Here is a 23715-nt window from a genome sequence, read left to right as displayed (position 1 = left end):
GGATGGAGAATCTCAAGTAAATCAATCTCCTCTTCTACACAGATTTAGGTTGTCTCTGTCTCTGATTCTTCATCACCGTCGACTGTATTACACAGCTGACCCAGGCAAAGGCAGCAAATCTGACCGCAGCTGCCGAGGGCATAGACAGCTACGTTAACACGCCAAGGCCTCCCTGTGAAAGATGGGCCTTGCCACAGAAGTTCTGAAATTAACGCCAGCAAAACATTTTCTGGCTGCTCAAACTGGAAACAATACAAACAGGCTTCTGAAACTTAGTTCTATGAATGTATATATCATAGAGAGATGGGTCAATTAATTTAGTACGGTTTCCAATAGCAAAAAAATTGCAGCATCATAGAAACCCACCAAATGGTAAATGGTTGAATAAATGATCCTATTTCCACAGGGAAGAATACTCCGCATCTTCTTAAAAAGAATGAGGACTTTTCCTACAGCACCCAAGACCTCCGAGATATACGGCAAGATGAGAGAAGCAGAGTGCACCACAGAAAGCTTGCTATCACTGTGCAAAAATGGCACTGACTGGTTCAATTACACCCATCCAATTATATCACTCCAGATAAAAGATAATGATCAGGAAAGGCTCCTACCTTATTACGGTAAAAAAAAAATAAAAAGACCATGCTTATAAATATAACCATAAAACCTAGTTATAAATTATAAAGGCTGACAAAATATCAGTTCTACCCACTTCACCAATGCAATCTACTTACTCTGAGTCTAGCTATATTTACCTTTGTCACTTTTTAGCCTTCCCATAAAGTTCTGAGAGAAATTAGTAACACATAAAGTCAGGCACTTACTTGCTTCCATTAAACATTTTATTCAGGGCATCTCTTGATATAATATGACCACAGACCAATTTCATGGGTGGATTGTTATCTGTTGTTTGTTGACGGAGAATGGGACAAGCAAATATTGAATGATACCAACATTTTTTACCAAGGTCCACTTCAATCTGTTTAAAAAAAAAAGGTCAAAAGCAGAAGTCTTACTTCATTCCTTTCACTGTTCACAAACCCAAGGCAGGCTCCATGACGACCCATTTGGGGTGGTTTTCTCTTGTACAACGGAAAGGCTATTATTAAAACCCACTACCCAAACTCGTTTAAGAAAATTGACAAAGAATAACAACAATCTTGGGGGCCAGGGGGGAAATCACCCCAGGTCATTAGGCCAGAACATCAACTCCAGCCACTCTGTGAGCCTGACAGGTGAGTGTAGGTGAATTCAGACTGTAGTCTGTTCTGGTGTGCGGGTGTAAAAGATGCTCACAGCCGGAATCTGTAGCAGTTGAGCAAAGACAAGCGCTACTTTTTTTCCTGGCCACAATGCAGAGCTGGAACACACCTGCACTTCCAATCAACACAGATTTCTGAGGCTCGCCAACTGACACCAAACCTTGACAAGAACAATGATAATTCCCAGCAAGTTTTTAATCACTGCTATCAGAGACCCAGTGAAAATGGCAAAGTTCAACACAGACTGGCTTTTGCGACTCCATATCATAACTCTGTTAGCTGGGACATATGGGCTCTCCGCTCTGGGTCCCCCACATGAGCTGTGGCTAGCATTCAACATCCACACAATGAAAGGATGGTCCCCATTTGAGAGGCGAACCAACTGTTGCCTTAAGAAGTTACTGAGCACCACCACCCCAACACCCCACCGCTCCCACCACCACCACCACCACCAAAAAAAAAAAAACAAAGTTACTGAGTTGGCAAATGATTGGAATTAACAGCTAAAACTGTAGTTCTTTCCATCACAGCAGTGGACACAGAGCAGAGGTGTCATTTGTACATTTCTAGTGTTTAAGAAACAATTTTAACACTTAGGTCTTTAGTCTGATTGGCATTAGAACAATACGAACAAGTGAAAATTCATAACACAAAATTAATCCAATTAAACTCCCTATATTTGGGGTGGGGGAGCCACAATGTAAGGGGTGTGGGGACCTTGCAGAGTACAACAAGCACACAGCTTCTGGCATTGGCTTGCAGTGGGTTTCACGGTTACTTTACATTGAACTGAGAGTTATTTGGACAAAAGTCCTTCAGCGAAGGGGGACCTTCAGAAAGTTGATGAAAAAAACCAAAGAAAATTTCCACAAACTCTTTGAAACCCCACTGTACAGACAAGAACCCCTCAAAGGGCTACCACGTGGTTTTCTGGTTAAAAAGCAAACGAGGGGCATTGCAAACCTTTAGTATCTACTAGTCTCCCAGTCGCAGGAAAGGTAAATAGACAACAGAAAACGGACTCACAGGTAACTCATCTTTCTGGTTCCAAACTCCAGTGCACTGCCTCTGTTCGATCACGGCTTTAATATTAATTAAAGCTGGCAGCGCCACACACCCTGCTGAGAAACTGGGAGAGCAGAAGAGCTGTCAGCACCAGACTGTTTGGACTAAAGAAATAGCAATTCCTCCAGACTCAGAGTGTTGAGGCCATGACCAGTGGGTGGAGCACAAAACCCTGGGCTTAACCAAAAGCAAATGCAACGAATTTCCATTAAACCAGCCATCCTTCAAGTCTAGGGCTACACTCACCCTTATATCAGAATAATCAAGCAAAGGAGAAAGAGCAGCATTTAGTGAAGGGCGAGAGCTCAGAGAGATGGGAAAGGAAGAATGGAAACCGGAAACAGAGGGAGGATGTGGGATTGTTGCAATAAATGGGGTGCAACAATACGAATGAACTGTTGAATGTAGACTAATGATCTGCTCTGGAAACCTTCACCCAATTCACAATAAAGCTAAAATCCCAATCTGTGTCCTCTTACATCGGTAACAAACCACTGAAATGTAAGAGTGGTGAGTTCTGTGGGATCATCAACCCCAGCAGTGAAGTAGAGTTTGGGGAGAGAAGGTATCAGGTGGGTAGAAAAGTTGGTAAGGGAAGGTATATCTGACCTCCCACCTCAGAGCAATCTCTTTGGGTTGATCCCGAGCGTCGTCTCCCTGGAAATTAGGCAAGTTCTGACAATGCAAATACCACTGTTCCCATGAATTTAGATCCCCCCCCCTTCCTAATGCCTATGGCACAGTCCCACACACCGCCATACTTGTTTACAGTCCTTGTAAAATGTATGACCCAAAATATATATCTAACAAGAGCACCAATAAAAATGTAGTAAATGTTTATGCTTCAAGTGATACCAGTCTTTTTAAAACTGCAAGTATGGGGGTAAGTGAAAAAAATACTGTTGCTAGGGATCTAGCTCATATATGTCCTGGTTTATGCAAATAGCATATGTTCAAACATGTCTCTGTGTTAGTGGATGGTTGTAGAGAAGTTCTCTCATTAATACACTTGTGGTTTTAAACAAAGGTCCAATCAAAACAATGCATTCTAAGGGAGTGTGGCCACTTCCAGTCAATCTCAGAAGATGGTGGCAACTGCTTTTAGGCACTCTAAAGGGGCAATCTTGATAAGCAGTTCGTCAATGATAAAGAATGATTGTGGGGGCTTTACTATGAAGAAGTTTTTGAGAAAACTGAAAACTGCACTGGTTGAAAAAAAACCAGCAAAGTTACGCTAAATAAGTTTTTTCCCCATCACCACACACTCATTCTTAGAAGGTAACAAGGGCTGCCCTATGTTTTGTTAGGAAACTGTGGTCGTTACATAAGTTCGTGTCAACTTAAAAGTGTAGGGGTGGAGTCTAGCCTGTCCATCAGGTCACAGCAGGATGGTGCCTCCTTGTGAGTGTGACCTTCCCGCAAGGAGCATCCTGGGAACCTCTCCCACCCTCTGCTTCACCTTCCTGCTGTCCAGTCATCAGAAAGCTGCCAGAGACACCGCCTTTGGATCTGCAAAACTGCACCCACGGACCTGTGATCTTTCTGAATTTTGCATCGTTGCTTGTGGCTGCATGAGTCTGAAGGGGGCTTGTGGACTAGCATCAGACAGAAGGGCTAATATTGGACTTAAGGACTTGATCTGGACTGAGCTATTTTCCTGATATATAACTATTTCTTGACACAAAGCTCTCTCTTGTACATGTATACCATATATACTCGTGTATAAGAGGGTTTTGTGGTCAAAGTAGGTGCCTCAGCTGATATTCTGGTCGGCTTTACTCGAATATATACGGTAAGTGCGTCATTGGATTTGTTTCTCGAGTCAACCTGGTCTAACACAGAGACCAAACCACATTCACCCTCCCAGCCTTGGTCTTGCTTCTCCAGACGATTTTGTCCCCAAACACAAAGAACACTGAAAAGAAAGTGATCTGAGTCCCTTAATGGTGCCTGAACCACTGTTTTGACATGGTGAAAATCAGAGAGTACAATTCTTGGGGACATTAGAGATGGAAATATTGTCTTCAGAAGTGTACAGAATGAGATGAAGGATCTGCTGAGACATAGTAACAACTTAAATTTTGATCCTGCAAATTTTATCATTTTACAAATATCATTTGAAATTTGGTACTACGGTTATTTTGGTTTCTCTGTCTTTTTATGTGGCAATACTTTTTGACTTACCCTCATATATGGTGGTGAGGAATACAGGTGTTTGTAGTTTGGTGCCACTTCCAGCCCCCCGCACTCGTATTCAAGTGCTAACAGTTTTAGCCGCCATTGTCTCTGCTCCATCTGTGTAAATGCCACCACAGTGGAAACAGCTCTCGGGGACCTGAGACCCGGACTACACTGAGTTGTCTCTCTGTTCGGAGCATCTCGCCATTGCAGCACATGAGTCAATCCCCTTACCTGACGCTGAGAGGGGACTCCACAGAGAGCCCCAGCAGGGCACAGGCATCCCGCGTAAAGATGTCACAGATGTCCGCCCACTGGGTTGCATCAAGCAGGTGAACATAAGGCGAGTTCTCAATCCCTTGCCTCAGGTATACAAGGCTTCCCATCAAAACCTGAATGTCTGAACAAGACAGACAGTAATGAGGAGGTGTGAATGGCCCCACCTGAAATACAGCTTGCTTGCGGTAGCAGGCTGAAAAAAGGCAAATAAATATATTCCTATCTAATTTGGCCTAAAATAAGTAAGTATCCTTAAATTTGGCTTCTCTCTCCAAATCAAAAGAAATACATTTATGAAGGGAACATGAAAGAAAATGAAAATACTAAATATTAAACTTACAGTTTTATTCTTAGACACAGTAATATAACCATTATCCAGAAGAGTAGCAATCACATGGGTGAAACCATCACATATCCTGGGCTACAGGGCACAATGATCCTTGCAGTTAGCTCCTGCCACCCTGGCTCTCAAGACACTGCCTGCTGTGGACACAACAGCAGCAGGAGACAAGGCAGGGGTAGAACAAGAGGATGAGCATGCCTTGCTCTCTTGCACAGAGGATCTGTTTACTAAGGAATCCCAAAGACTTCAGTGGGTCACATTCTGACTCTTCATTTGAGAGAGTTTAATGTATTCTAGTCAGTCAGAGCTTTTCTCTTTGTTGTGGTTCATTAGCAAAGAACATCCTTGGTCTGCTGGTAAAGTTAAACTGTTGTGCTCTGGGGGTGGCTATGGCTTCAAAGGAGAAACCTGTCCGAGTGCAGACTCACCCTTTTGATGATTGAGGGCAAATGGCTGAAAATTTTTAGCATATTGTAATGCCTCTCGCTGATTGGTGGTTCCACCCATAAGCAAGCTAATAAAATACAGTCTGTGTAGCTTGAATTCCAAGGAGCTGTTCTGGGCTATGAGCATTTCTCGGTTTGATACTGCCCATCTAAAGAAAGGGGGAGACAATTATTTTTTAAATAACTAAGAGCCAAAAATAAAAACAAACAAAAATCCATAATGATATTAGGCACACAGTCAAAGTGTACTAAGCCCAGGAACACACAAAATAGGCCTCCTCTGCCATCTTGAGGATGACTTCGTTAACATCTGACCCTAGGTCCACACAGGATAAACCAAGTAAACATGCTAGAACGCCAAAAAGCTCATGGAAAATTGGAATTAAAAAATAGAATTTTTCAACAAACTTCCTGAAAGTCCCATAGATAGCCTCAACTACAACTAAAAAAGTCAAAGTAAGCCTACAGGACAAAGCAGAACCGCTCAGAGGTTTCTATACATCTTCACAGAAGCGGGTTGCTGTGTCTTTCTCTCAGGAAGGGGCTGGCAGGTTCACACCACTAATCTTTTTATTAGCAGCTGAACATGTTAATGTTACATTGCCAAGGCTCCTCAAAACTTAACTACCCATACTTAATTCCTAAATAGCTGTAGACCTACCTAGAATCTCATGCAGTTCTCTTGGGCTGTACTATCCAGCCACTACAGAATTTATGAGTCGACACTTACTCGATGGCGGCGAATTTGGGTTTCACAAAAAAAAAAACTAGAAAGATGTTTGAACCCATAGCAGCTTGCATGTCCTAAGACTCGGAATCGACTAGCAATGGGTTATGGGTTACACTGAAAGAAGGGGTGGGGGTGTAACGTTAGATGATAATGACATTATTTCATGTGGTTTTCAAACAAGGACTGTTGTATCACATGATGTATTTGGAACACTTTGAGATTCACTATGAAATCCCCTAGATTCTGTACTCCTTTTCTGCTCAATGAGTGCTTCCAAAATGGGCAGTTCCTCCCCATGGTCGGGGGGCGGGGAGCTAGAATAATTCAAGGGGACTAATAAACTGATTTCTACACTTTACCCTAGATTATGGGCTATAGGACAGACGTTTTGAATTGCCGAAGGGCAGTGAGAATTCCCACCCCTGCCTCTGAAGGGAGGGGGGGCAACAGGCCAAATAAGTCTGGGAACCTATGCTGTAGAGCAACAAAATGGCACGCCCCGGGGTCAGTGACTCCACAAGGATCTTTGCTCACAGCCTAGAGAGTCTCCTCTCACAGAGCCTTGTCGGGGTCCGCCCACAAAGGAAGTCTCAGATGCTGCCACCGGATATACTCGTGTATACTCTGAGCTCTTCCAGCACATTTTTAATGACGTTTCTGTGGTAAAATTAGGTGCCTCAGCTGATATTAGGGTCCACTTATGCTCGAGTATATACAGCACTTACTTTGGGAACTGAGTTAGAAGCAAGCTACATGTACACAATTATCCCGCAGAACCAGTAAACACTAGTCACCCTAATTGTCAAGCCTCTGAAAAAACCTGGCCCATTGCTGACTCCATATTTAGAATTTCTCTACTATCCCCCAAATAATTAAATAAACAAAACAAGATTGAACCTCAGAGTTAGCCTTTCTTCCCCATGTGTCTACCAGTACTTTGGTGACTATGCCTATCGCCTCTCAAAATTTTGCCAGTCTGGGCAGGTGTGTCTTTCTGGTAATACTGACATAAAAATGCACCTTGCTGCTTCCTACAGGACAACTCCTTTATACTCTTCTGAAAGACTTATAAACAACTTCTAGTTTTCTTGGAAACGATACTCTTGGAGGTAAAGGTTGAGGTTCAGGGGGATGCATGGTGCTTATTTGACTGTGTGGGCATGGGTGTGGCCAGTGCAGCTACAGCAATGGGCTGGACAGCATAAGCCACCAACTCAGAGGCTAAAGCATCTCGGAGAACGGCAGAAATAGCAAAGTTCTAAGTTCTGCCAGAACAAGTGATCAAACACCCCTGTCTCCACCCCCACCTGTATGTCAGCAACTGAAAGGGGTAGACAGCCCGTTTTTTATTTCCGAGATATTTTTTAAATGGCACTCTCTCAGACCTAGGTTGAGTCCTCTACCAGAATTAGTAATAATTCACTCATCTTAGAATTGGGTGTGATTTGCTGTCCTTCTTGCACATGTTTTCTATTGAAAACAAACATACCATAAATCATTTATTGTGTTTAAAAGAGCTACTGAACATACAAGACTTTCCAGCTTTGCATGAAGCCCCTCCCTGGCACTACAAAGACCTAGCTGACAGGGTGAGTGGCCACCATGGTAGGGGAGCGAGTTCTTCTTAAGACTTAGATATGACACTAGCTTACTTGCTACTAGGAGCCTTGGTGATGCGGTGGTGTGGTCACTCACTGGGCTGCCGGCTACGTGGTCGGCAATTCGAAACCACCAGCAGCTGCACGGGAGAAAGACTGGGCTTTCTGCTCCCATGAAGTCTGTCTCAGAATCGTGCCTCAGTGAGCTGGGTTTGTTTTAGTATTTGTTACTAGTTTCCGACAACAAAATCACAAGATTTGAATGATGTTAAATTCATAGTCAACATGTTACAAACACAAACTGGAGTGCCCCTTCCTCTTTTCCAAGGCACACTTCCCCGCCCCCGGCTCATTTAGCTCTTTCTTTTGAACAATTTCAGGGACAGTTACCAGAATACTACCTTTCTGTGTTAAGCAGATTCTCCATTTCTCCATAACTTACTTGCTCACTCCACTCCTTCCTGCCAATGCTCGTCTTTGGAGAGGAAGCAGTTAGATATTTCAGTAAACTGAAAATGGTGTTCTCACCCCAAGTAAGTTTTTCCTTCTGTCCATCATATTCCCTTGTCTCCTCTACCTTCGGTATCCTTATCCTCTCAACTACATACTTACATCTATTTCAGATGGCCTCTCTTTAATCGAGAAGATGGCACTATGGGCTAAGGCGTCGGATTGCTAGCTCTTTTTAAGGTTGGCATTCAAACCTAACCACCACTCCAAGGAAGAAAGAGGCGGCTGTGGAATTACGAATGGCTCATTTAAGGTAGGAAACATTATGTTCAGCACTTCTCATAGATCCTTTCGATTCAATAATCCCTTTCCTTTTTCCAGCATCTCTGTGCCCCCAAGTCCTCCTCTACAAACTGAGGACAGTGAGTACTTTACCTCACACGGTTATTACATGAATTGAACAATGCATCTAAAATGCTTACGACAATGCACATATTAAGCACAGAATTGTTAGTAATAATCCTAATTATCACCACATTTCCCTATGTTGATATAAACACAGCAATTTCCTCAGGCAAGTGAAATGAGAAAAAGTTTACTAGTTACCGTATAGACTCATGTGTAAGCCGAGTTCTACCACACATTTTTAATGCAGTTTAGTGGTACAATTAGGTGCCTCGGCTGATATTTGGGTTGGCTTATACTCAAGCATATACAGTAACTCCCAGTATGGCCACCAAGTGGATGAAACAAGTCCTCTTTGAAAATGGCTTGATGCTTAAAAAAACAAACAAACACCTACAGAAATAGCTGAAACTGACATATGTCATGGGCAAAAGAATTCTCGATCTCCTCCAATAAGGATTACAGCCTAGAAAACCCCATGGGCAGTTCTGTCACATGGTTCGAGTTGAGTTGGAACCTAACAGTCACAGATGGTTAAAAATGGTTTTCATAGTTTTAAAGGGCTGTGAAACAAACACAGAATTAGATGTGGGACTTTTGTGGCCTGCAAGCTTGAAATATTTATTATCTGGTCCTTTACAGAGACATCTGCTGACCCTGCTCTATGATAATATTTCTTATATGTTACTTAGTAGTTTGAGATAATTCTTATCAGTGACAAGTTACGGTGGATAATCAATTTTTACAGTGGTAATGAGGCTAGAGGGCTTTTATAACAATATTTGCTCTCAAATGTATACCATTTCGTTCCAATAGCTAACTAGATTGTTTTCAGAATGCTACAACACTATGGAAGCGCAGATTTCGAACCAGAACATCCGGGACAATCGTGCTTCAGTTATACTGCTTAGTCTACCCAAAGTGGGTGCACAGCCCGGCTACAGGAAACCTTTCTCTCTCAGGGAAAGGCAGACCAGCTGATAAATGAAGTATGGTCTCACCAGTTCCTCACAATGCACAGCCTTCCCGCCACCCCAACCCCCTGCCCATATTTCACTTAGTTGAGAGGAGTAGCACCAGTCCTTTCATTTCTCTAAAGTCTACCTCAGGGAGATAAGCTGAAAGGACTTCAAGAAGCTTGTGAAAAAAATTCCATTAACTTTTAATTTCAATTTTCCATTAGGTAGCTATGTGAAGCCCCCAAATATTTCTAAAAATCTCCAATGTGTTTTTAAATTAAATTTTCTTTCAGAATTCTCTCAAAGTATGCAAAAGAAAACAAACTCACTCCAGTGCAGGTCTCAGAACTCTAACTTTTAATGCTTCTAAGATTCGATTTAGCTCCACAAATGGTTCTTTCTGACTTGGGTCTACAGAAAGACCAGATTCCTGGAGGGGTGAAATAAAGAACTTTGTTACCAGCAGTGAGAACAAAGAGTGGTAAAGCATACTGTAGACATGAACTACAGGGAAAACCATTAAGAAGAATGTGTTTTTATTATGCACTCTCAAAACGGATACTCGGATGAACCTTCTAGCATCGTTCCTCCCCCCTTACCATAGAATTCCAAAATAAAAGGCAAACCCTGTTCATTTGAAATACACTTTAGTTTGGAATTTAACTGATATATATAGGCTGATCCAGACCAGAATATCCACCTCTTTGCCCCTGTTTCTCATCTCTGCCTTCCTAGCCTTCCTTGTCAATGGAGAAAATGGAAACAGTGGTATCACTTTGACCCCTTTTGTCATCATCCGAGGTCTGCCGTCTGGCCCAAGAACAAGGAAAGAACAATCCAGGAAGCTCTAGAACTATAATTTTCACAAAGTTAAAAAAAAAAAAAAAAGGACTTCCTAGTAAAATGAGGTCAGTCCAGATCATTAAAGCATCACCAGACTAAGGCTCAAAACCCACTCTTCCAGTAAGACAGTCCAAGGAGGGGTCGTTTCTTCCTCACACCCTCCCAGTTGCCCATGGGTCACCTGGCAGAGCTCCTCAGCCACATCCAGCATCCCTTGTCGAAAGAAGTGCTCCACCATCACCTCATTGAGAAGTCGTTGGCTGTCTGCCTGCCAGCAGCCATCGATCCCCACACTGCTAATGTCAGAATCAAAATTCTGAAAAAGAGAAAAGAAATCATAAACTGATTAGAAAGAATCATCACTCTACCTAACAGGAAAAATGCTTCTTCAGAGTTCACTCTCAGAGATGTCCTGAAAGTGTCCAACTTCAACCTACCTGTGGTCTATGACCAGACAGAATTTTCCCATCACTCCTCTCTCTAAAGCACGGTGCTCTCAAAAAGTATCTCTGCGAGAATTAACAAGGCAGTCCTGTTTTAGAGGGTAATTTGAGAAAATATCTAGAAATAATGTGTGTAAACTGACTTCCAGGCATTATACCACAGCAATATTTTCGAAGAATACAATGGCATGTGTTCCCTGAAGCACTGTTTGTAAATGGCAGGGCCAGGGGAGGACGGGATTGCCCACCAACCGAGGATTACCTACGTAATTTAAACCAGTATGCTCCCAAGTGGGCGATACTGCCCCCTACGAGACATTGGAATGATGGGAGAGGGAGAGTTGTAAAAGCATATACTTACACTTTATTTTGGATCAGCGGCTATAGTACGAGTGCTTTGAATTGCCAGTGCCACTGAATAATTTATTTTTCTTGAAAAAGTAGGTGGAGTAAATTCAGGAACCTATGAGCTAAATAATCTCAAACTCAATGGCATCAAGTTGATTCTGACTCATTTCAGATCTGATCCGAAAGTACACACAACAGACTGAAAACAACCTATTGCTCGGGTCCCAAACTGGCCATTGGGTGGCGGCACCAAGGGATAAAACTGAAATGGCAATGAAGTTGCCATTGAAACTACTATCCAGGAGACCTCATCAGTACTTGTGACCAGAACCCAACTGGACGGACTGCTTATTAAAACAAAAACAGCAACATTCTCCAATTAATTAAAATAAGGCCCAGGGTCTCATATTATTCAAAATATCTAGCCTACAATTATTTGTCTGTCTCTGCCCCCCCCCCTCTCTCTAAACCCCAAAAACATTTCAACTCAAGAGGCTCAGCAGACACCAATGCTAGGATGACAGAAAGGTTACAATCAAGCTTGCCACCACTGACTCACGGTGCCCCTACAGGGCAAAGCAGAACTGCATCTGTGGGTTTCCAAGGCTATAAATCTCCATGAGGGTGCACAGTCTCATCGTTAGCTGTGTAGTGGCTGGTGGGTTCAAACTGCTGACCTTCTAGTTAGCAGCCCAACATGAGACCTACTGTATCAAATAAGGGGGTATAAAAACCAAAAGGCAATTTCAGAAGAGAAAAAAAAAAAGTAAACCCCAATCCATTCAACACTCTACAGGGCAGAGGAGAACTGTCCCACAGGGCTTCCAAGGAACTCTATACAGAAGCAGACAGCCACATCTTTCTTCCAGGGAGCAGCGGTGGGTGGGGTGGGGTGGGGTGGGGGGAGAAGCCATCCACGTTCTGGGTTAGCAGCCCAACATTTATTTAGTCGCTGTGCCATCAGAAATGAATAAGCAGCGAATCCAATTAGTATCGAAACTTTAAAAGAAACCCTGATGGTGTAGTAGATTACACACTGGGCTGTTAACAGGAAGATCGGCTGTTCAAAACCACCTGACACTCCGCAGGAGAAAGTCAAGGCTTTCTATTCTTGTAGTTAAAGCCCCAGAAAGTCACAGTGGCATTTCTACTGTTCTATAGGGTCACTGTTCTACAGTCATAATAAACTTGATGGAAGACAACTCAAGGCTTTTCACCACTCAATGCTGCTTCCTCTCCCCTTATCTTTCATTAAGTACTACCCACTAGTAAATCTATATTTCCTTTATTAAAAGAACACTAATTTAATTAGAATTACTTAGATGCAACTGAATGACAATCATAGTCCACCACTACTTAAATATATTCAAAGCAATGTGGGATTATTTTAAGGGACAGACAAGAACAGGTGATTCGTTGCAAGCAGTAACAGCTGCAAGTACTCTACAGTTTGCCATGTAAGAGAGGTCTCCTATCCCAAATTAGGCACATTTTTCTTCCCTACAGAGCTATCTATCTACTCTTACATGTCATGCCAGCAGCCTATGACAGAATGAAAGCATAAATTAAGATTTGGAATTACTCAGGTGGTGGGGAGACTACTGTCAAGAGTCTTAATTTCTTTATGACATTTTGCCTATTGAGAATTGATTTTATAACAGTTCCATCACCATTTTTGTGCACATTATCCTATTTTGTGAGAGAATGCTGGAAGGGGAGAAGATGCTCCTTTGGTCATCTGGTGTTGAACAGAAACCCTGAGGGTGATCAATGTTACACTCACCACAATTTACTCCTCAGCAAAGAGCCATTGAAGTGACTAAAGGAATGGGTATCTGGAGTTGGGAAAATTTATTAGACACTCGGGGATCTGATGACAGCTTTCTAGATATCTAAATGATCCCTATAGGAAATCACTGACATTAATTAAGAAAGGTCCCTCACTCATCTGTCAACTTCTTTCAACCCAAATACACATTTCAGGGTTTTACCTATTTAATTAACGATTATGCTTCAATGGCACCAACCACCAATGCATTTATCAAGCACAATTTCACAGGAAATAACTTTGTAAGACACAATGGTTAAAAAAAAAATCACTGTACTTCACAAAGGATAACAGCCCAAAGTCTACTGTCATCAAAGCTAACCTATAGAACAGATCATGTTAAAATATTTATCTGGCAATATATATTCAGTCAGTGATGGAAAGTGAACACATGAGAAAACAATTAGTCCAGTGAGCTTATGGATCATACAAATATCCATCACTAGTGTAGAATAAAAGAATTAGACCCTGAGACCAGAAGAATTAGATGGTACCCAGTTACCACTACCAACTTATTTGAAAGGGATCACATTAGAAAGTGCTGGATGGTAAATGTGGAACAACATTCAAAATCATAAAGACCAGGCTTACCAGTCAGATAGTGACTGGCAGAGTTCCAAAGACTATGGCCCTTAATCACCCAACAGGTCTAGAAAGGAACTTACCTCTATGGCTCAGATTTTCAGGCAAACAATAGGCAGGTCTATAAGCAGAACAGTAACTCTAGGGAGGTAGACACACCTTCAAAAAATCAAGAATTTGAGACCAAAAGGACCAAGTTCAGAAGGGTTGGGAAAGGAGGAGGAATGGGAACAGCAAACACCTGGAGGAATGATGCTAATTTGGGACTGCAATCACTAGAGATGAAATAAAATGTGTATGAACTAGTGAGTGGAAAACCGATTTGCTCTGTAAATCTTCACCCAATTCACAACGAAGAGTTTACACAAACCAAGTTAGATTGTATTCCAGAGCTACCACACTATGATTACTCACACCAAGCAAAACAATGCTTTGATGCATTTCCTTAAATGCACACACCAAAGTAAATCTTCGGCACTCAGGAAGAGTAGCATTTAAAATTTCCCATCGGATTTGTTAAAAGTTTTATAAAGGTGCTTTTCCTGTGCTTTTACCTCCATAAGGAGATATGGTCACTACTGCACTGATAATAAATCTCCTTACACTCAGGATATGTCTACTACATTCAAGCTTTTTGACTTATTTTCCAGTTCTTGAAAACTACAACTAGGCAAGAATGAACAACCAGTAATCAAAATTATCTGAAATTCCTTCTACTTCTGATTTTACAGGTTAAGCAACTAGAATTCATTTTTTCATATTTATTTTTGTTCACGTGTGGTAAGAATCAATCTGGCTAAAATATACAGTGGCAGAATGCCTTTTGTTCTAAGTGCACGCTCTTCTTACAGGTGTCTCAGAGCTGGAATCAGGCCCAGCTTCTGTTGCTAAGTTACCAAACTTGTTTGCAGGACAGCCCAGGAAATCTGCAACACTGCAAACTAGCCAAAAGGTGGTTAAGAAACAAACACCTATTATCATCTTCTATTTTATTAGATTTGTTTCTTTCATATTTTTAAAGAAAAGAAATGCTTTGGCACATGGCTGGAAGGTCTTAAAGCAAAAAAACCCCACAAAAACTAACAACCAATGAAGGATGTGTCCACCTGGAAAAGCTGTTACAGCTCAGACAGAGAAACCTAGGACACAGTAACTGTCCACCACCGCTTGTATTTTTACTGCCATATTTATGATAAATTAAGTTCTAAAATCTGGAAGCTGAGGTAGAAAAGGAATAAATAATTTTAATATAACTGGAAATTCAAAGATTTTCATACCTCTTAGCCATATAATGAAATTCTCTACAAATCAGGCAGGCATTAGGACTGGTTTTCATTGTTCACTATCCAAACAATCTTTTTCTGAAATACATCTTATGAAATAATAACTACTGAACAAGCAGCAATTCAGTACATGATGATTCAGTATTTATTTTATTCTTAAGTGCCAATTCTGTACATCATTAAAAACAAAACTTGCCCATTCACTTGTTAAGAAAAAATGTATATGAACCTAACAATGCACTCATATTCCAACTACTGGGAATCAATATCCCTTCTAAACATCCAGTTCATCTGGTTTAGCAGGGAGGAATACTGCAAGATATTTAGCAAAATAAGAACTAGATTTTGATTCCACACAGACTAGGACAAATATCTATTGTACATACAATCCACAAACATATCCAAGAGGCTAAGAAGAAAATATCTATCAATCAATCAAACAGACAACCAATGAGAAAATAAACAAAAGATGCATAAGAAATTTACAAAGGGGGGAAATTGTAATGGTCAGACATATGAAAAGATGCTTTGCCTCAAAGACTACATTAATACTAGTTATTATTTCATATCTGATTAATATTTAAGTTCTGATAATACCAAATATAGATGAGAACTGTAGATCTTTCCTTCAAACAATCTATTCTCTCAGTAGTTCTGGGTGGGGGGGGGGCAGGTTTCCACTAAGGCCAATACTCTATATACAAACCATTGGCTCAAAATAAAGGTGCTTTTCCAAGCAATACCTAACTCCCTCCCCCTTTAGCTTATTCAATCAAGTATAAACTCAAAGTGGACATACAAACGCTCTGTAATCATAACCATATTGATTTCCATCACACAAATAGGCCTATTACACAATATCAGACAGGAGAAACATTCAATATCCATAGTGTAGTTTAAAAAAAACCAATTACCATTTACACTTGTGTATAAGCCGAGCTTTTCAGCACATTTTTAATGCAGTTTTGTGGTAAATTAGGTGCCTCGGCTGATATTTGGGTCGGCTTATACTACAGTTTATACAGGAACTCTGAACCCACTTAATACCCAAGTTTAATTTTTTAATTAAAAACATTTTTTGCGTGTATTGAAAAGGTTTATATTTAGCATTAGCCAGCTGGACTCCACTTAGATGCTTCCAGTTTTGTTGGCAACACCTAAAGCAGTGGTTCTCCACCTGTGGGTTGTCACCCCTTGGGGGGGGGGGGGGCGCATCAAACAGCCCTTTCACAGGGGTCGCCTAATACATCCTATGTATCAGATATTTATATTACGATTCATAACTAACAAAATTACAGCTATGAAGTAGCAACGAAAATAAGTTTATGGTTGGGGGTCACCACCACATGAGGAACTGTATTTAAGGGTCACAGCATTAGGAAGGTTGAGAATCACTGATCTAAAGCTTCATAAAATACCCAAGTTTGATCTTTTCTCTTCCAATCATGGACTGCCTCCATTTATGTACATCTAGGCTTGGGCCTCTGGCAGAATGAATCCAGTGGGCTGAGCCTCCAATCAATCTTGCTTAACCAGTGTGGCTTTTGTCCCAGGCCAACAAGTCTCAGAAGGACAGGTAAATGAACAAGCTCACTCACTGAGGGTGAGTCAGCTGACTCCGAGCAACCCTGTAGGACAGAGAACTCCTGTAGGTTTCCCAGCCTCATCTTTCTCCTCCAGAACAGCTGGTGGCTTTGAGCTGCTGACCTTGCAGTTAGCACCCCAAGTGAGAGCCCACTAAACCCCAGGGATCTTTTTCACCAGCATATCTCTTCCCCTTAAAACCTCAAACTCACTGCCATCAAGCTGATTCCAACTCATAGCGATCCTATAGGGCAGGGGAGAACTGCCACTGTTGGTTTCTGAGTCTGTAACTCTTCTCAGGAGTACAAAGTCTCATCTCATCTTTCTCCTGGGGAGCAGCTGGAGGTTTCAAATTGCTGAACTTGCAGCTAGCAGCCCGAAGCATAGCCACCCACCACAGCACCCCGCAGCTTAGCTCCGACTACCCCTCTAAACCATTAAAGGTAATAGCCACCAACATGACCATCGATCAAAGAGTCACACGTTTCACTTCCCACATCCTTTTGTTCTTTCTCTTATGCTTCCAACACGTTTTGAACTGTTGCAATGAATCCCACTTGGGAGGCCAACTGTAAAAATAAAATTCAACAGTTAAAAAAAGAATGTGAAGTGGGAGTGGCATGGTGTGGCATCTGAGCTCCTCCAGTTGCACACACGGGGAGGAGGAAAATTAACAGCATCAGCGTCTGCTACCCAAGACTGATTCCTATGAGGCTGAGGTCAGACAAGCTCCACCTTCCAGCCTTCCTACCTATTCTGACACCAACAACTGTCACTCCCACAGCACTCAGTAGGATTTGATAATTTATTGCAATGTCCACAGAGAATTCAGGCAAGATTCATAAATTTGGAGTTTATTAAGACTAAAAATACTCAGGATACAGTGATACAGACAGGACAGCCTTTTCTCAGCTGTGCCACAGGCAGATCTCTCTATGATCTTTCATGTCTCAGTCACACACAGCATGTCTGCCTCAGCCCTGCTCATGCAAAGTTACCAAAGGCTTTCAGGGCTGTCTATAAATGTTCAAATGACATGTCACTCCACCAAGAGCCTCAGCCCAAGGCATTTCGCTTTAGCTCCTTGGGGCAGCAAGCCTAGCTATCCCAAGTAAGTGCCTGGAGGTACCTCACTCCATAAGCCAGCCATCCTGCCTATGCAAGTTCACTATTCTGCTTCATGCTCACTCAGGCTCTTGGTGCGGTGGCAGCCACGGCCTTGTTGCACCCCTGGTGCCACAGCTGTCTCCTGGATCAAGGAGGTTCAATGCTCCACTCCTGGTTTTGAGGGTAGTGAGGGTCCCACTCCTGCTACGGAGATGGTTCACTTTTCACAGAGCAGGATAGAAAGCACAATCAACCCTGTTAAAAATCACTTAGAACCAAAGTCTCTCACACTGTCCTTGCCTCCACCCCCCACCACACCCCCAGCCTCTCACACTGTTTTTTCCCGCCTTCTCTTACCTAGACCCATCAGGAAAAGGTCACTTGGTGGGAGTAACAAAGGGTAATGCTAGTAGAAGAGCCATATTAAATAATTCACTGCACTACAGATAAACACCCTATGATTAAACAGTCCCAAATTTAGGTATATATCAAAGAGCACTGAATTACAAATTATAAGATGGGCGATAAATTTAGTAGTGTGTCGTAATCGACATTTGTTGATGCACTCTACATTTCTAGGTATTATTAATCTCCTCCATAAGATATTCATACCTTTTCTTTGGTTTTCAAATTAAGTTAAAGGTAGGTTGTGCTGGCTTATGGGAAGACTAATAAACTGATGCGTTCTTACATTATAAACCAAGGGGAGTAATTTCTCGTGGTCCCAAGGCCCTCAGTTGACCTTTTAAGACCCTTAAAATGCTTCATAATCTAACCATCTGTCACATTTGCATCCCGGTCCCCTACTTCTATTTTATAGTCAACTCATTGGTCAATCTGCTCCCTCACTGCCTCCTTAACTGAACAAAACTAATTATTTAATTCTCCATTGTATTCATTTTCCCAAGGAGAACATACAACAGCCAGCAGTCTAGATGCATAAGGGAGATATTCATTCATCCTGTGGGTGCCTTTGGGAACTAGGAAGTAATTCTTATGGAACCCCTAGTGAGAAAGGCTCTTTGAAGTCTTACAATCAGTATTTGAGCCTAGCTCGTCATTCTCACTGTCTCCATGATTTCAAGCAGGTTAGTAAACCTATCAGCTCCAATTTGCACCAGTATCTGGGGACAACAGTTCTGGCCTCACACAATGCTGGTAAACAAGACCACAGAGAAGCTGGACCTCTGCAATCAGGTCAACAAATAATTATTATCAACAAAATAATGTAGTTTCATTCTGTTCAAGGCAGGAATAATAAGAACAATTGTAGGCCCATAGCTCTGAGCTACTGATGTAACTGTGGCAGATGGCAGAGAAATGTTCATCAATTTGCCTTCGCTGTGGTCCATGGTCAGACTGAAGTGGGCTGAGTCATTGTTGTCTCAAAGGAGCTGAGACCTAGCCTTCAAATGATGGGCCCCTCCCCATCTCTTGTCTCTACTTCCCTTGGCAGCTGGGTTTTGTTTCCCCACAACAGACCAGTTTCTTCCAAGGTTTCTTACCACTCCCAGTCCCATTCCCACTAAAAGCTCTAATAGGCAAGATTCTGGGGAGGGGTTTTGAGGTAGCTTCCCTGGATCAAACAGTAGTAGCAAAGGACCTGAGGCCTGTGACGAGCCTGGTTAGGCCCACCCTAAGACCACCGTGGTCAAAGCAGACAGGAAACTAAGCATGTGGCAGCTTGCATGTGGCTATGAAGCTGGAGGTTGTGCCTCTGGTATCTCAAAATACCACCAGAATCACCCTTGGAAGGCCAGTTTTCAGTGGAGTTTTCAGTCTCGGGCAAATAGTCCTAGCACTCTACTTCCTAAAATCAGCCAGTGGAAACCTTATGGATCACAACAGAACACTCTCCTGCACCCGAACACACTACTGATTGTGACAGTGGCAAAGGAAGAGGCAACTTTTGGTTCTATAACACATAAAGTCATATGAGCCGGAGCCAACTTGACAACAAACAAAATTATTCATACCATGAATTTTTAAAATTATTGACCACAAAGATGAACAGTGTTATTAAATGCCTTGCAAAAGTATCAATACATTGCTTATGAAACTCTCCTAGACTGCTTACTGAGAGGAAGGGGATAAGAGGAGTTAGTTTGATGTAGTTTGTTATGCTTAGGGAACACATTCTTACCTTTTTATCACTTTTCTTTTCCTATGTCAACTATTTTTTTTACTACTCCTAAAAATCTCATCCAGAACATGTATCAGTGTAACTCTCTTTATTTCCCAACTTATTTTTTTCTTAATTTCTAAAAGACTTTCTATTTAGCCCTTTTCATTTTCCTTTTTCCTTCTTAACACTTGATATTTCTCTACTATATAAGAATTTATTCATTAGCTAATAATCAGAATTTTACACAAGCAAAAAATGGGGTGATGATAATGTAATTACATCATGAGAAATACATGGTGTAATGCACTGAGCTCAGTATCTAGGACAGTCAGTGCTCAGTAGGCGATGGCTATTACCTTCCTACTCCTGACTTTCCTTAGTCTAATTTCATCCTGTTTAATGAGGTCAAACAAACTCTCAGCTGTCTTTTCATCATTCACTCTCTTCTCCCTATTCTCCTGCGGGAACAAATTCCCATCTTCAGGTCTTCTATCACTTGCTTTCTCCCGATTTGATCTTCCCTCATGCCTGACAAGGACAGCACTCTAATCAAGCCAGTCCCTAAAATTTCCAAATTATTCTCAGTTGTCTCCCTTACCGCTCCAACATAAAATTCACACTTAGAGCTCTGCTCTCCTAAATCTTACCTAGTCCTCCAAGCCAAGTTTAACAAGCTCCACACCAAGGCAGATGAATCAAAAGCAAAATTATTATTACTATCACTACTGTTACTCTTAGTATGTAGTGCCCATTAGCTTACGGTTTATTGCCTTCGATTCTTTCCAGTTAGTTTGCACATACCAAAAAGCGTTCTTTGATGACCAAACTGTAATTTTCTAAAAGCCATATACTATGTTTTTAGCTCTTATTTATTCCAATATAGAGTCCACAAACACACACACACTTGTCATTGAGTTTTCATATTAGGTAGTAAATACACACACAGGCATATACACAGTCAAGACTAAGTAAAACATTTGATAAAATGCCATGAACATAACAGAATTCCAGATTTTCTTTCTAAAAATGAAGAAACTGAAAATAACACAGCATAATATTTGTTACTAAATTACTAAAAATTAATTCATCACAGATTCCAAGAGCTGATATGACTTTAAATCACTGGTTCCTAAAATAACTGCTACCGCCTCCTTAGTAGAAGGGGGGAGGACAAGTGGAATGATCCAGGGGGCTGCACAAGCAGCTAGCCGTACTTAACCCTGAATTATGGGTTATAGTACACAAGTTCTTAATTGCCAGGGGGCTGCTGAGTAACTCTGTTTCTGAAAAGGGAACATTAAGCCAAAAAAAGTCTGGGAACTTAAGCTTTAAAAAATGATCTAACAGTGGTTATCTCAAAATAGTCAACACATTGAAATAGAAATCTTAATAACTTTTCAAGCCCCTTTTGCAATAATACTTTTAAAAGCCAGAAAATGCCTTCGCTAATACCACAGATTTCTGCTTACATTCTCAGAACAGCAAAGAGAGAATTTTAAAAGAAGCACTGAACCATTAAACGGGAAAACATCACCATTTAGCACATCAAAAATTGATTTAAGTTCCTCACAAAACCAGCTTGCTCACAAAGGAGCCACCTGCCTCTCTGGTTGTCTTCCTCTTCTGAGGGCGGGACCAGGTGCCTATAATGCTACTCAGTAGCTGCTGGATGGCATTCCAGTTTATTGCTTAAGTCTGCTTGTTGTGGTACTTAAAAGTCGTGTGCCACAATGCCTTCCGCCTCATCCTGTTTGCTCATCTCTGGTTCATACGAGTCTGCCAGTGTTTACAGGCTGCCCCAGAAGCTTATGCAAATTGAGGGCTTCACAAGTCAAGAGAGTTATAGATGACAACAGTCTACTCAGAATTCCTCATGTGAGAAAAACCTAAGTAGTTTCCCTTAGAACTGTACCAAGTTAGATTGTCTGCACTGGGGAAGGGCCTCTGACAGACACAGAGAACTGTGCTAAATGAGACAGACTCTCCTCTGTGGCCCTGGACTACAATTCAACAGATACTTGTCACTATCGGCTAAATGATGTAGCTTCATACTATAGCTCGGAATTCAAATCCTAGACAAAAGGAAAATCCACGTCATCTATGACCTAAACTCATGGGAACAGAAGTATTTTCAAAGAAACTACTAAAGAACTGCCAATCTTTCACTTAGCAGCTGAACTCCTAACCATTGGGCCACCAGGGATCCTTAGTGCACACAAACCGAACAACTCATAGGATTGCTTAGGAGATGGTTTTGCTACAAAGAGCTTTCCCATGTGTTCTTCCCTCCTGTCCAGAAGTTTACAATGTGTGAATAGAAATGCCCATCCACAGCCCCCTTTCTCCACAGTAGCTGAAATAGTCCCAAGTACCATATTATAACTTGGGGTTCCTTCCTTTCGGCTCTGCCTCTAAAGGACTCCATGAACTTCAAAATGTACCCAATCCAAAAAAGAACTAGATGTAAACTAAGCACTAAGTCAAAGATACTGTACTCAAAAGAGATGTCACAAGAAGATACAATCAACAAATATGACAGACTTACTGGCTGGCAACCCACTTATTTACCCAGAAAGCAGCATTAGAAAAAAGCAAGTAGTATGCCCACCGGAAGACCAACAAGGATGTCAAAGCACGAGACCAGGTGAAGAATGATGCTAAACACAAAACAAACCAACACACCAAAAAAAACCCACCCGAAACAGAAACAAGGAGATGGTGCAGGGAAAAGAGGGGTTCAATCACAAGGATAGACATATAACCCCCTCCCAGGGGGACGAACAACAGAAAAGTGGGTGAAGGGAGACAGTGGACAATATAAGATATGAAAATAATAATTTATAATTTATCAAGGGCTCGTGAAGGAGGGAGAGTGGAGGAGTGAGGAGGGTGGGGGGGGGGAAATGAGGAACTGATGATATCAAGGGCTCAAATAGAAAGAAAATGCATTGAAAATGATGATGGCCACATAGGTACAAATGTGCTTGACACAATGGATGTATGCATGGATTGCGATAAGAGCTGTACGGGCTCCCAATAAAAGTATTTAATAATAATAATTTTAAAAAGAACAACTTCTTCAGGAACATACCTTATCAATGGCTTTTCCAACCCGAGAAACACTGCTGTGAATGTCTTTGTGGTCTGAGGCCAATTTTTGCACAGTGTCCTTGATTCTTTTACAGCATTGTGTCAAAACCAGAGACAGTGTCCCTGACAGTTCCGCATCTTGACCTATTGAAAAAAAGAAAGATCAGTTACCTATAAAAGCAAACGTAACGATGGTAAAGTTCAAACAGGTTTTTTGGAGCATGGTAGTAGAGAGAAAATTATTTTTTTAAATCAATATCTGCTATGAAGCAGATGGTCATGTTCATAGATGAAATTTTATTGTTGTTTTTTAAATAATTTTTGGAAATAAATTATTACTATGAAGCAAACCATTCTTGTTATTCTTAAAATCAGCATAGGTTGTAAATAATACTGCCAGGCATTTTTCAGAAAATGTCTAAATACATAAATCCATTTACTCAACCCTGGATAAGCAAGTATTCAAGTGATTAAAAAAAAAAATCAAAATTCCCAGTCTGGTTTTACTAAATTTCCAAAAGAGAGATGTGGTTTTATATAGATGCTTTATATCCCATATAAAAAAGTAGAAGCAAAATCCAAACCCCAAACTTGTCAGACACTTTAATGTGCAGAAAAGAGAGCAAGTATAACAGGTCTGACTACTATCCTAGAATGCAATGCTTGTAAGTTCATCCTTGAGAGTCTGGGAACTTGGATTTGGGGAGGTTTCCCATCAACTTAGCTGTAAAGGTAGCTCACCATGCTTAGACTGTTGGTGCACACAA

General features: G+C 41.4%; 1 protein-coding gene across 4 annotated transcripts in view; it reads right to left on the bottom strand.

Annotated features, from left to right (window-relative positions):
* Nucleotides 1-23715, bottom strand: part of RMND5A (required for meiotic nuclear division 5 homolog A) — a 50038-nt gene that overhangs the window by 4719 nt on the left and 21604 nt on the right. For all 4 annotated transcript variants that reach the window (XM_075563117.1, XM_075563116.1, XM_075563114.1 and 1 more), the window contains exons 2-8: nucleotides 22950-23092; nucleotides 10740-10874; nucleotides 10045-10145; nucleotides 5556-5722; nucleotides 4740-4905; nucleotides 2289-2391; nucleotides 825-979 (exon numbers count right to left, since the gene is read on the bottom strand). In XM_075563117.1, coding sequence (XP_075419232.1) covers nucleotides 825-979; nucleotides 2289-2391; nucleotides 4740-4905; nucleotides 5556-5722; nucleotides 10045-10145; nucleotides 10740-10874; nucleotides 22950-23092 — 970 coding nt within the window. The remainder of the gene's footprint in view (nucleotides 1-824; nucleotides 980-2288; nucleotides 2392-4739; nucleotides 4906-5555; nucleotides 5723-10044; nucleotides 10146-10739; nucleotides 10875-22949; nucleotides 23093-23715) is intronic.

The sequence above is a fragment of the Tenrec ecaudatus genome, chromosome 11 (genome assembly GCF_050624435.1).
Source record: "Tenrec ecaudatus isolate mTenEca1 chromosome 11, mTenEca1.hap1, whole genome shotgun sequence".
Classification (NCBI taxonomy): domain Eukaryota; kingdom Metazoa; phylum Chordata; class Mammalia; order Afrosoricida; family Tenrecidae; genus Tenrec; species Tenrec ecaudatus.
The sequence above is the reverse complement of the archived record's forward strand: the minus strand, read 5'-3'. Positions and strand labels throughout refer to the sequence as shown.